Consider the following 12,500-nt stretch of genomic DNA (forward strand, 5'->3'; position numbering starts at 1 on the left):
TACAGACTCAGACGAGGGGGCGGGGCCATTCTAAAGTCTCTGCACTTGACGTCAGAAGCAAAGCAGGAACAGAGCGGCTCGTTTTATCCCGTGTTTTCAGACTCAGGCCGAGCACAGAAAAACTGACTTGGGGTTCCTGTTTCACTGTGTGTGGGTTGGTGGGCCCCAGATCATTCATAGTATGTCCCCTTTAAGGCATGTAGAGGTTTGTTCTCTGCAGTTATCTGCACTTAGAAAATCACTTACAGAATGAAACCGAGCCCAGAGTCGGTGTTCGACTGTGCTCTCGCTCTCCTGCTTTTTTTCTTTCTCACAGATTCCACTTGTATTTTTGGAATTTCAGGTGAATTCATTTGTGGCAATATTGGTCAAATCAACTTTTTTTTCTTTTTTTTTTTTACTTGGTTTAAGCACTAGTTTTTACCGCTTCCTTTATGTGCACTTGTTTTAAAGGGATACAAGCCATAGCCAAAGTCATTAACGTCCGAGAAATTATTGTTTTTCTTATTCCTTATTTCCACATCACACGCTGCCTAGTGCAGGAGGTTCAATAACTCTTCCAACTGTAAAGAGGAACGCCAGACTGAGGGTGTCTTCACATCTCCACAAACCTGAGTTTGATTACTGAGCTGGGGTTATTTCATTTTCCTGCTGGGTTGCCAGGTCCAGACTATTTCTTCCTTACAGTAAAAACATCAGAGTGCTTGAAAGAACTCCAAAATGTGTTTTAAAGTGACATTATGTAGTAGAATTACCTTAAAATTAAAGGTGATATTACTCAATTATAACAGGGAGATTAGAACCTCTGTAGTTGCTACACCAGAGTCAGCACTGCAGTAAATGAACTATGTAACATTTGGAGGAGGGTAGGTCAATGGGAACAAGGGATTGTTTCATAACGAATATCTCCTTTAAAACAGTGTTTGTCAGTTCATGAATTTTCCACAGAGTAGAGTTTGACGGAAGTGAAATTAACTCTGGTTTGGAGCGAGTGTGAAAACATCCTAAACATATTCTACCTGCTGCTCTTTCTCTGGGAAGTGCCAAAGACTCCTACAAAAACAAGTGCAGCTAACCCACAGAACAGTGATAGAACTCCCACACTGTAAACTGTCTGAGCAGTTAGTGTTTGTGCTCTTCGTGTGACATCATCAGATTTTCATTGTTCAGAAGTTGACTGTTTTCAGGGGTGCACAGCCGTTTGAACAGTTTTCAGCTGTAGCTAACAAAAGTTAACTAGCAAACTAGCAAATGGACCTTCAGCCAACACTGGTGATTAGCTTCAAGTAGCGTCAGATAGCACTCTCAGTTCTCTTCATTATTATTATTATTATTATTATTATTATTATTATTATAGATAGAAAGATGTCTCATATTCAAGCCTTAAAACCCATATGAGTTCATAACTTAAATATAATGCTACATGCTAATGCTAACACCTGTGTGAACTGTAAGTGATTTCAGCACTAATATAAACCAATAACAACACCTCAAACTGGAGCCTAAATCTTTGCTCACATTTAGTGAAGTTTATTGAATGAGATCTCATTCATTTTAAAGGAATCTGAGGCGATTTTGACACAAGTTAAATTTTGTTCAGGTTTGTTCAGAGTCCTCAGCCATCACTGCTGCTTTAACAGTGGTGACCAGAGGGGGCGGGGCTTCCTGCTGCGTTTGAGTGATGTCAGAAACGAACAAATTCGTATTCACCACCAATAAACTCTGGGTTCTAGATGATACAGATGTGAAGTATGTCACAACCCTTTACTCTTCCCGTTTTCTGTAGATAAAAGTCAAAGATTATCAGATTTTCAGTTATTACTCAAAAAGCGTTTAGTTGTTATTTAACGATGAATCACTTGTTAGGGACGTGTTGTGTACAGAGGGCGGGTCTTCAGCCAAGGACCCAAATGCAGAGAGAAGTCGTATTTACTACTTAACCACCACCTGGAATACACAGCCTTCTGATGAGCACCTGAACGCAGCATTTTACAGAATTACAGTGATTCCCAATGGAGGTAATGCTAACTGTAGCCGTGTGTAACAGGACATTTATTACAACACGTCCCGAGCTGATTATAGACCTGTAAGCGCAAGACAGTCTCAAGCCCGTCAGTCAGGAGGGTGGACGAAAGGGGATATGCCTTTACTGTTTTTCTTTTCTCGCTCGTTATCTTCTGTGAATTAGCCTCGCTTGTTAGCTTACCGCAGCAAAATGGACGTCACCAAACTAGCTGCCCCGCCTTAGCCCCACACTGTTTACACTGACCAACCACACTGGCCTGAGCCGGCTGGTGTGTGTGTGTGTGTGTGTGTGCAGAGAGGTTTCCAGTCACGTGATGTCAGAGCAGTGTCCTTAAAGACCTCGTACCTCAGTGGTGTGTGTTTACCACCGAAGGTGATGGCAGTGTTTGTCTAAATCCTGCTCATTTTCCTCACGGAGAAACCCAGCGTAGACCCACAACTCTTTACACAGGCCTCTTACATACTGCTGCTGCTCTGTAGGTGCACTCCTGAATTCATTCATTCATTCATTCGTAATAGTTTTCTCTTTTTCCATAAACTCAACATATTCAACACCAGTTTAAAAAAGAATCCTCCGCTCTGGTGTTTAGTGAATAACCAGGTAACGTTTTTATTAATGTCTGTGAACTATAAACTGTCCAATCACAAAATGCAAGATCAGATGCAATATGTTAACCCTTTCTGTCAAAGCTCAGTGTAAACGTCCAGTGCAAATTGTTTACTGAAGCACACTTAATAACATTGACATTAATAATAATAATGATATTAATAATAATTATATGTAAATGGTATGAAGCAATGGTACTGAACGTGTCGTTACGGTGTCAAAACCAATACATTTTTACTTGATTTATTTTTTTATTTGATTTGTATTGTTTTCTAAAGCAACATATTCAAAGCAATTTTATCCTGTAAAAAAACACAGATCTGAACTTTATTATGAGTATTTTATTATTATTTTTTTATTTAAGTGTCTCAGTTAAACTGCATGGTGCTTGTAAATAAAAAAGTATATTTGTATTTCCTCCTCGTTGGATGATGATGTAATAATAGACGGAGTATTTAGCATGAAGCATGACTTATTTTCATACGACTGTAGAGCGTAGGGGACTTTTATTTTGGTTTCTGTATTTTATTGAAGTTGTACGTTGTCGGAGCAGTAGAATCTTCTGGAACAAAGAGGTTTTTACGGATTTGAACTCAGGAGCTCAGGATGGTTTTGGAGCTTTTGAGTGAAATCGTGTGTTCGTTGATCCTCAGCTCCGTGGTTCCGTAATCATTTCCGTGTCCGCTTCTGAGGGTCTTTTCTCTCTCTTCACCCTTTAAACCGGTGCCGTTCTGTCTGTGCGGCACGTCTCTTACCTGTCACCACGGCGAGAGGACGCAGATTGGCCCGAGGTCTCGTCGTCGCGGTCGCTGAGAAACCTTGTACCTCCTTTACTCTGTTATTTGAACGCTCCACTTCTTTCGTAAACGATTGGACCATTGAAAAATGTCCAGAATTATGATTCTTATATTTACTCTTGATATAAATGTTAACCTTTTGGAGATACAAGGTTTCGCCCCCGACTGTGGTGATGTACGTAATCTGTTTAAAAGATTCGTAAGAGACTCAGACGAGGAGCTCAGCGACGCAAGGCTGAGTGATTCATCATTTTATATAACGATAAAAAAGTGATATTTAAAGCACGAGTGCTGCATTCTTTCAGGTTTTACTTTGGAGAACTCCTCATCCCTGCTCCTGATGATCACAGCGCTTCAGCACAGACACAGTGTGCTACAGTGGAGGAGGGATATTAATGCAGGAGAAGCCTGATTAATCAGTAATTCACTGCAGAATGGAAACTAGTGTTAGGATCTGACTCAGGAAGGTACTAATCCCTCTGAACTGTAATTAGACACATTCCCGATGTGTAGCGAGTTCCTGTGCCTCCCTCTGGGCGCAGTGCTCCACACGGCTCCAGTCAGCACCACCCTGGTTTGTGTGAGGAGGAATTAAAAGTGCGATGTCGGTATAAACGCGATGAATCGTTCAGCCTCGGACCAGACCAGGCTCGTGCAGCAGGTGTGACAGCTCCTCTGAGTTCAGCGGTGTCTGTCTGTAGTGGGGTTTCTCTTGTTTTTATAAATGTACAAACTCTTTGTCAGATCCCACAGAGGTTACAGCTGTTTCTGTTTTGTGTGGTCATCTTCACCAAAGAACATTTTCAAATGCGTCTGAGAGATGTGTAAATAACGTCTGTTCTGTGTCATGTTTTTATTTCAGTCTGTTCTCCTGAGAACTACAGCAGTGTCTCTGTAATGTATCGTCTTCCAGTCGCAATAATAAACAATGAGATACAAAAATATATGGGGAGTGTGTGAGTGACTGGGTGAGTGCGTGAGTGTGTGACACTGTCCACAGGTGTGAGTGTGTGAGTGAATGGGTTAGTGTGTGAGTGATTGGCTTAGCGTGTGAAACTGTCCACAGGTGTGAGTGTGAGAAACTATCCACAGGTGTGTGTGTGTGTGAGTGACTGGGTGAGTGTGTGAGTGACTGGGTGAGTGTGTGACACTGTCCACAGGTGTGAGTGTGTGAGTTAGTGTGTGAGTGACTGGGTGAGTGTGAGAGTGACTGGGTGAGTGTGTGACACTGTCCACAGGTGTGAGTGTGTGAGTTAGTGTGTGAGTGACTGGGTGAGTGTGAGAGTGACTGGGTGAGTGTGTGACACTGTCCACAGGTGTGAGTGACCAGGACCTGTTCAGCTCTGTTCTGTTACTCCAGAGAACACAGTTCCACTGTTCCCTGAAGAATAGAGACTGTTTCTGCAGTGAAGAGGAACACACTCCTGATCAACGCCCCTCAGGTCTGGAGAAATGCTGATGTATTGTGTGCTGGTAGAACCAGTCCTGAGATCAGCTGCTACGTTTTGTACTGCCCTCGTGTGGTGACGTGCAGGTATTACTAACATTTATTGCAATAAAGTACTATGTAGTTCTTCAATTTCAGACTGTAGTTCATCTGTTTCTCTGCATATTTTTTTACTGCAGTGACACTGACGTGGTGGTGGTGTGTTAGTGTGTGTTGTGCTGGTGTAGAGTGGATCAGACACAGCAGTGCTGCTGGAGTTTTTAAACCCTGAGCACTGAAGAACAGGGGGAAATGGGGCTAACAAAGTATGCAGAGCAACAGATGGACTACAGTCTGTAATTGTAAAAGTACTGAGTGCTCTTGTGTGGACAGTGGAGCTGAGAAAGTAGACAATTGATGTAGAGACAATGCGGTGTTTTTAATTTTTTGGCTGCTCGGTGTTGAAACTGGTTTGTTTTAAAATCACGATTGGCATCAAATCTGTCGCTTTTCATTGGCTCATGTCGAAAAGGACGGACAGGTCACTCCACTTGGCGATTGGCTGAACTAAAAGTGATTGCTGCCCATATCTCCTATTTGATTGGCTGCGGTGGAGCGTGATTGACAGCTGCTCCGCCTTCTCTGGCCCCGGACTGCGTGATCTCGCGATGCCGTGACGCTTTGGCCGTGTTTGTTGTGTGGCGCATGCGCAGCTGCGTGTGAGAGTGTGTATAAAGGAGCACGGCAGCGGCGGAGGGACGGCGGGGGACAGCCCGGGACCCGCGCGGCGAGAAAAACACACACATACGCGTTTTATACCTTCACATACACACACCCCGATATAAACACACACTCACACAGTGTCTACACACTCGCTACACCAGCCGTTCAGTCACTCAGCGCTGCGGCGGCGTGTCCCGCGGCTATGGCGAGCTCGGCTAACTCTAACCCGGTGGTAAGAACCAGAACACGGGGCGAAGAGAGTCCCAGACACGGTCAACACACAGCGGCGAGGCGGCTCTCAGCCCCCCGCACGCCTCCGTCTTACTCACATTCACAGCTCCACCTTAAACTAGTGGCTTTTGGGGGGCTTTTTTTTGTTCCACCTTAAACGTTACGCCTGAAACTGGCGACTTTGCGAAGCCGAGACTGGCTCCTTCATTCGAATTTTCCGTTCCACCTTAAGAGGGTGAACGCTGCAAAGTTAGTTGGATCCTCTTTCGAGTCTCAACGCAAACAGCTGCTTATTCAAACGTTACTTTCCACATTGAATAGTTGGGGGCTTGGCTCAATTAAACTAGAGCTTAACTTTTAATGTTGTTCCCTATTTTGAAGTGTTAGTTAACTCTGACACGACTTGAAGTTCGTTGTCTATTTGAATGTCCCAGTCCACCTTAAGTGGTACTCGGGCTGCTGTTTCGTGGCTGGAACTGGCGCCCGCTGCTTTATCATGGGCAACGTTACTTTTCCAAAATATCCTTCCACCTTAAACGGACTACTTTGTGGGACTAGAGCCAGATATTCACTCCACTTGAAATGGTGGAATTGGTAGCTAAAGTTGGCTCTATTTTTCCTGCCTTCCTTAAACATTCAACGTACATATGAGTGTTGTACGAGTTAAGGTGGATCCGGGAATTCAACAGGGACTCTAATATAATCTGCGGAAGGCTACCATACGATTTAAGGTGGAACGGCGAGTGCGAGTCCAGCTCCTGTCTCGGCCTTCTCCGTAATGAGAGGGGAGGCAGGAGCTCGGCCATTTTAAGTGCTCTCTCTGTAGGCGGGGCACAGAGCTAAGAGGCGCTTTATTAATTTACAGGTATTAATAATATCAGTAAAGGTCTAACGTACTGTGTTTTAGCTTCATCTCCACGAATATTAAACATCTGTTTTTCTTTGTTTACCTCCTTTTTAAACACTTTGATCTTTTAATCTTTATTAATTATAAAGTGATCAGCCAAAACATTAAAACAACCTCGTTTCTCCTCTCAGCGTTCATTCTCTCAGCTCCATTGACCACACAGGGTCGCTTTGTAGCTCTACAATTACAGACTGTAGTCCATCTGTTGTTCTGCATACTTTTAGACTGTTTTTTCCCCCTGTTCCTCAGCGCTCAGGACCCCCACAGAGCAGGTGTGATGTGGTGGTGGATCATTCTCAGCGCTGCAGTGACACTGACGTGGTGGTGGTGTGTTAGTGTGTGTTGTGCTGGTGTAGAGTGGATCAGACACAGCAGTGCTGCTGGAGTTTTTAAACCCCTCAGTGTCTGGACCGAGAACAGTCCACCGACCGAAAACATCCAGCCGACAGCGTCCTGTGTCACTGATGAAGGACTAGAGGACGGGCGACACACACTGTGCAGCGACAGATGAGCTACTGTCTCTGACTCTACATCTACAAGGTGGACCAACGAGGGAGGAGTGTCTCACAGAGTGGACAGAGAGTGGACACAGGGTTTAAAAACTCCAGCAGCACTGCTGTGTCTGATCCACTCTACACCAGCACAACACACACTAACACACCACCACCACGTCAGTGTCACTTAAACTTGCCAAAGCATCAATCAAACACAGCAGAAGTTGTAGTGGTAAAGATCCTCAGGTGTTAGTAGCTACAGAGGTGTGGTATGTGAATGTGTTGGGGCTGATGTGGTGTTTATCTCATGGCTTGTGAAGCAAGGAGTAGTGTGTGTGAAGGCTGCAGCCCTTTCAGTATCAGCCTTATCACTGTGTTCAGTAAAAATTAACCAGAGCACTCCACATTTATTCTCCGCTGTAATTCAGGACAGTGTTTTTAGTGTTTTCCTATTTGTTTTCAACCCCCTGAAGGACTACAGTGGAGAATTACCTAGTTACAGACACTTTATGAAGTAGTAATGTCATGTAGCTTCTGTTGATCCAAAACCAGAGGAGAATAAAGACCAGTTAGTAACGAGTCGCAGTGTGTCCGAGCTCTCTCTCTCTCTCCTCTGAGCCTTGTCTGGAGCACCTCGGTTTTATATACAGCCTCCAGGACACTTCAGGATCCACTGCCACGTCACAACCAGGGCTTTAAATAGGGAGGGAGCATGGGAAGGAGGGAGGAGTGGGGGATGAAAGAGGAGGGAGGGAGGGAGGGAGGGAGGGAGGACTGGACACTGAGAAAGCTGAATGCGTTCCTAAAGAGAAAACCAGATCCCACTGTCTATTTTCATGCGTGTGTTGAGTTTTCTTCATCAAGATGTGGGAAATATAAAGGTGTATGATCGCGGTTTATTTTATTGATGTGTTGTATTTATTTATTTATTTATTTATAGCTGACTTTACTGTGCCTCCTAAAGAGCCCCGTTTGTATTTGCCCTGAGGACCAATCAGAATAGTTGCTCAGACGTAATAGAGAGATGTTCGTGGTTGTGCCTCAGTCGGAATAGACCCGGTCCACTCCTAACGACGTTGTCTGTTTGATCTGAGTGATCTGTTAAACAGGGGAACGAGCCCCGTGTCTGATTACAGTTCCTGTCTCGTCTGAGGGCTGTGCGTTTGTGTTCAGTGAGGAACTGCTGTCTGTTCCTCCTCCGATTCAGAGGCTTCAGAAATTCTGAAGCGCGTGTGAAATGGTTTCCCGAGCCGGTCGTCTTGATTATTTAACAACACGAACACGGAAGGAGTCATTTATGTTTGTCGATCCCTTCTTGAAGTCATAGTCTCCGTGGTAACCTGCCTGCTGTCTGCATCATCAGAACGGAGCGTGGTTTATTGTTGTTTAACTGGGGTTCCTGCGGGTCCTGAAAAACCGCGTACTTATTGTGCGTTATGGAAATGCTGTCCAATATGTTATTTTTGCTCCCGCGTGCATCGTCTTCGCCAACTGAGGCGCTATTTGACGTGTTCATACACTAACCCAAGGATAGCCACAGCTTCTCTTTTGAGAGGATGAATTTATTGCTGTATTTTGGAGCTGTCTTAGAGAGAGGAGGATTTTAGATTTAATTTATTTTAATTTTTGAATTTTCCAATTAATGGAGGTTTAGAAAATTGATTAGTAAATTAGGACTGACTGTAGATCAGCTTTCAGTCTCATTTTACTAAATCAGAAGGCATTTCTGAACACTCCTCCACCCTGCCCCATGGGAAACATGCTCTTTGACAGAAACTGTGCGGTTAAGCGATGAACAGAAAACAGACAGTCTCTCAAAACCAACAGCTCTCTACTGTGGCCTTGATCCAGAGTCGTCAGTGTTTTCTGGCACCGGGATCTTTTCGTAGCTGGGTTTGTTCTCGCCTCAACCCAGAGCTTATCGATCATATTTCATAATGGTAGTGCTGGCTTTCAACCGAATTATTGATTGAGTAATACCTTTTAAAAAAATATCTTGACTGAATTGATCTTTTCTGATTAAAATCAAGACTGTGGTGTAGCTTTTCTAAGAATGATCTTCTTCAGTGTGATGCAGAATGATTCTGTGTTTATTTTTCTCCTCCAGCCTAAACTCTACAGATCTGTGATGGAGGATGTGATTAACGAAGTTCGGGAGCTGTTTCTGGACGAAGGTGTGGACGAGCAGGTTCTCATGGAGCTCAAAACGGTGAGTTTGAATACCAGCAGTTGGCTTGCAACAACATAGCAATAAACAAGTAACCACAGGGAGGGCCATAGGAACCAGCTGGCAACACCTTTGTAACACCCTAGCAACCACCTGGAACACCACAATAAAGAACGATCCCTGTCGTGTGAACACTGAGTCGCCTGAGGAGAGTCTTGTTTCAGTTTTGACAGTGAGCTGATGCAGTGACGGTGTGGATTTTGTGTTTATGCAGCTGTGGGAGAGTAAGCTGATGCAGTCGAAGGCGGTGGATGGTTTCCACACCGAGGAGCAGGGAGCTCTTCAGGCTCAGCAGACGCAGGTCCCACAGCAGGTCCAGCAGAACCAGCAGCAGAACCAGACCCAGCAGGTTCTCCTGCCTCCAGCACAGTCAGGTCAGAAATGCACACAGGTGTTTTACGGTACGTCTGGACCAGTGACGGCACTAACTGATCGATTGGTTCCTTTCTTACTCGGTGCACACAGCAGGCACCACGTCACTCTGCTTGATTCAGATGGTTCTGACCTTATTTTGGCTTTTAGTTTTGGGTTTTTAGAGATACAGGACTAGCCTTGGGTGAGTGGGAATAACTGGCAGCGGATTCCTCTTTTTCAAAATAAACTCTTCTTCTTTGCCTGGGTGTGGATCTTGCAGTGTGTATGTATGTATGTATCTTTACACTTTTATAGCGCCTTTCTAGACACCCAAGGACGCTTTACAATCCACACTGCTCAGAACACTCAATCCACACACACACTGGTGAGAAGCGGCAGCCAAACGCGCACGGCGTACTCTCGACCAGGAACGACCGTCCACCTGGAGGACTGCATCGGGCACTAGGGTTTCACCCAGGACACAGCGCCAATCCATATCTGGGCTCACACATACAGACACTCATTCACACACCAGGATAGTTGTTAGACAGAAGCCAATTCACCTATCCTCCATGTTTTTGGACTGTGGGAGGAAACCGGAGCCCCCGGAGGAAACCCACGCAGACACGTGGAGAACATGGAAACTCCACCCAGATGGGACTTGAACCCAAGATCCCAGCGCTGGGAGGCGAACGTGCTCACCACTAAGCCACCGTGCCGCCCACAGGTGGATGTAGTAGCCTGTGCGCTGTGTTTTTCTCAGGAGGGGAGGGAGGGTTGATTCAACTGGAGGTCTTTAATATTGTGTCCATTAAATGATGTTTTTCGGGGTCCTCTCTTCTGCAAAGTGCTCTAAAAGTGTGTTGCCAATTTGTTGCTGCACTTTTACATTCCCCTGACCTTTTCGAGTTCATGTTGTCTTTGTTTGTTTCTCTGTTCCTTTCAGCTCCACAGCAGCAGGTGATTGTCCAGGACCCGAAAATCTTGCAGCACATGACTGCTACCGGCATGGTGAGTACACTCTTGTTTTTCTACTTACTGTGGACACTTGATGGTATTTACAGCGGAGTGGTGCTTGGACCTAGGGGTTCTTGTTTCTCTCTCTCTCTCTGTCTCTCTCTGTGTGTGTTTCTGGGTGGGGGATGACCCTCTCACTGTCCACTCTGTTTTTATTAGCAGCACAGAGCAGGTGGGGACGCTGAGTGTATTTAGGTGCTGAGTGACAGTGTTTGTTGTTAATGGCCACAGTTGAATGTTGTGGACATTAGTAATGTGTCTGTGGCCTGCATTAATCAGAGTACATTTACAAACGTGGTCTTAATAAGCTGTTAACTGCCGGAAAGTTTAGTCAGTCAAATGTTTGGCTTGTTTACCTGTACGAATTTTTAATGGAGATTTTAAACCATAAAAACATGCTCTTTTTTTAAAAAATTGTTGAAGGTAGTAGAACCTGAGAGGGAGTGTGTTATCGGCTTGTGCTACATCACAGTGCAGTTATTTCACCATCACACGAGACCTCGTGTTCTGTTGCTTTTATAAAACAGTTCAGGTAATACATAAAAAAAAAGAGAAATAAACAGAGCTGTGAATGTAGCCTCAAATATTTCAGGCAAATCCCTCCGCCAACATGTTCCTCAAGTAGCTTCTCACTACATCACAGTAGCGATCTGTCTCTCTCTCTCTGTGTGTGTGTCTCTCTCTCTCTCTTGCTCTCATATATATCACAGACTGGGTCAGCCTCAGCTCACTAATCTATCCCTGATCTGCTGACTAAACTACTCCACGTGAACTTGTCAGAGAGAGTCTTTCGGGGCCCTGTTGGACGGTTTAGCTCATTTCTGTATGAACCCTGTGTAGTGCATGGAAGAACATTGGGTTCACAGAGAGAAACAGGAAGTTATATATAACTCCAAATAAGTCCATGTTCAACCAATGGCCACGGGGCTCCATTTTAAACATTTTGTGTTGGTTGTAAAACCCCATCGTGTTATTTTCCATGTGACATTAGTGCCCTACGTAGGGAATGGGGAGTGGTTTGAGACACGTCCTGAACGTGCTGCTGAAGCTAAAGAAGCTCAAACAAGTGTTAAACAGACTGCGTCTCTCCACTCCGTCAGTTCTCTTTATTCTCCTCCTGACTTCGCTGTTCAGACGTTGACTCTGATAGTGAGCAGTTATCTCCAGTAGGAAGTATGTTCTCTTTCAGATTAATGATGAGACAGAGCTCATATTTTTCAGGGTTAAAACTGCACTGTTTAATGTCGTGTTTGTTTTTGTGTTGAATAAACCTTGCTTAGTGTCAGTCAGTGTTCACCGTCTCATTTATTACGAAGCAGTAATTAAACGTGTTTATAACCGTGAGATCATTATTCTTTTATGACGTATTAGTGTCCGATTCTTTCAAATTAAATGGAATATGATTGGTATGAAATACGAGCTGGAAGTTATTTACTGGTGGAAATGAGGGGAGCTGCAGCACAAACGTGTTAGAACCCGTCTTAACCAATCAGAATGCATGGCCAGGACAGACTGTTTTATACATGTAGCTATGTCTGTACTTGTCACAACTGACCTGAATACTGCATCCTCACTCTTAATAAAGCCTAAGGGTTTATAGTACAGCAGCATCTCTGTTCAACAACAGTGAGGTTCTGACTGGAGTCGTATTTAAACCTTAAATGATGCAGCAAACGGGCTCCAGATTGGACA

At 44.5% G+C, this 12,500-nt stretch overlaps 1 protein-coding gene across 1 annotated transcript in view; it reads left to right on the top strand.

Annotated features, from left to right (window-relative positions):
• Positions 1-5,584: 5,584 nt before the first annotated feature.
• Positions 5,585-12,500, top strand: part of gtf2a1 (general transcription factor IIA, 1) — a 17,016-nt gene continuing 10,100 nt past the window's right edge. The window contains exons 1-4 of the mRNA XM_066677254.1: positions 5,585-5,810; positions 9,318-9,419; positions 9,652-9,811; positions 10,738-10,802. Of these exons, the coding sequence (XP_066533351.1) occupies positions 5,781-5,810; positions 9,318-9,419; positions 9,652-9,811; positions 10,738-10,802 (357 nt within the window). The 5' untranslated portion in view covers positions 5,585-5,780. The remainder of the gene's footprint in view (positions 5,811-9,317; positions 9,420-9,651; positions 9,812-10,737; positions 10,803-12,500) is intronic.

This window comes from Hoplias malabaricus, chromosome 7 (genome assembly GCF_029633855.1).
Source record: "Hoplias malabaricus isolate fHopMal1 chromosome 7, fHopMal1.hap1, whole genome shotgun sequence".
Classification (NCBI taxonomy): Eukaryota; Metazoa; Chordata; class Actinopteri; order Characiformes; family Erythrinidae; genus Hoplias; species Hoplias malabaricus.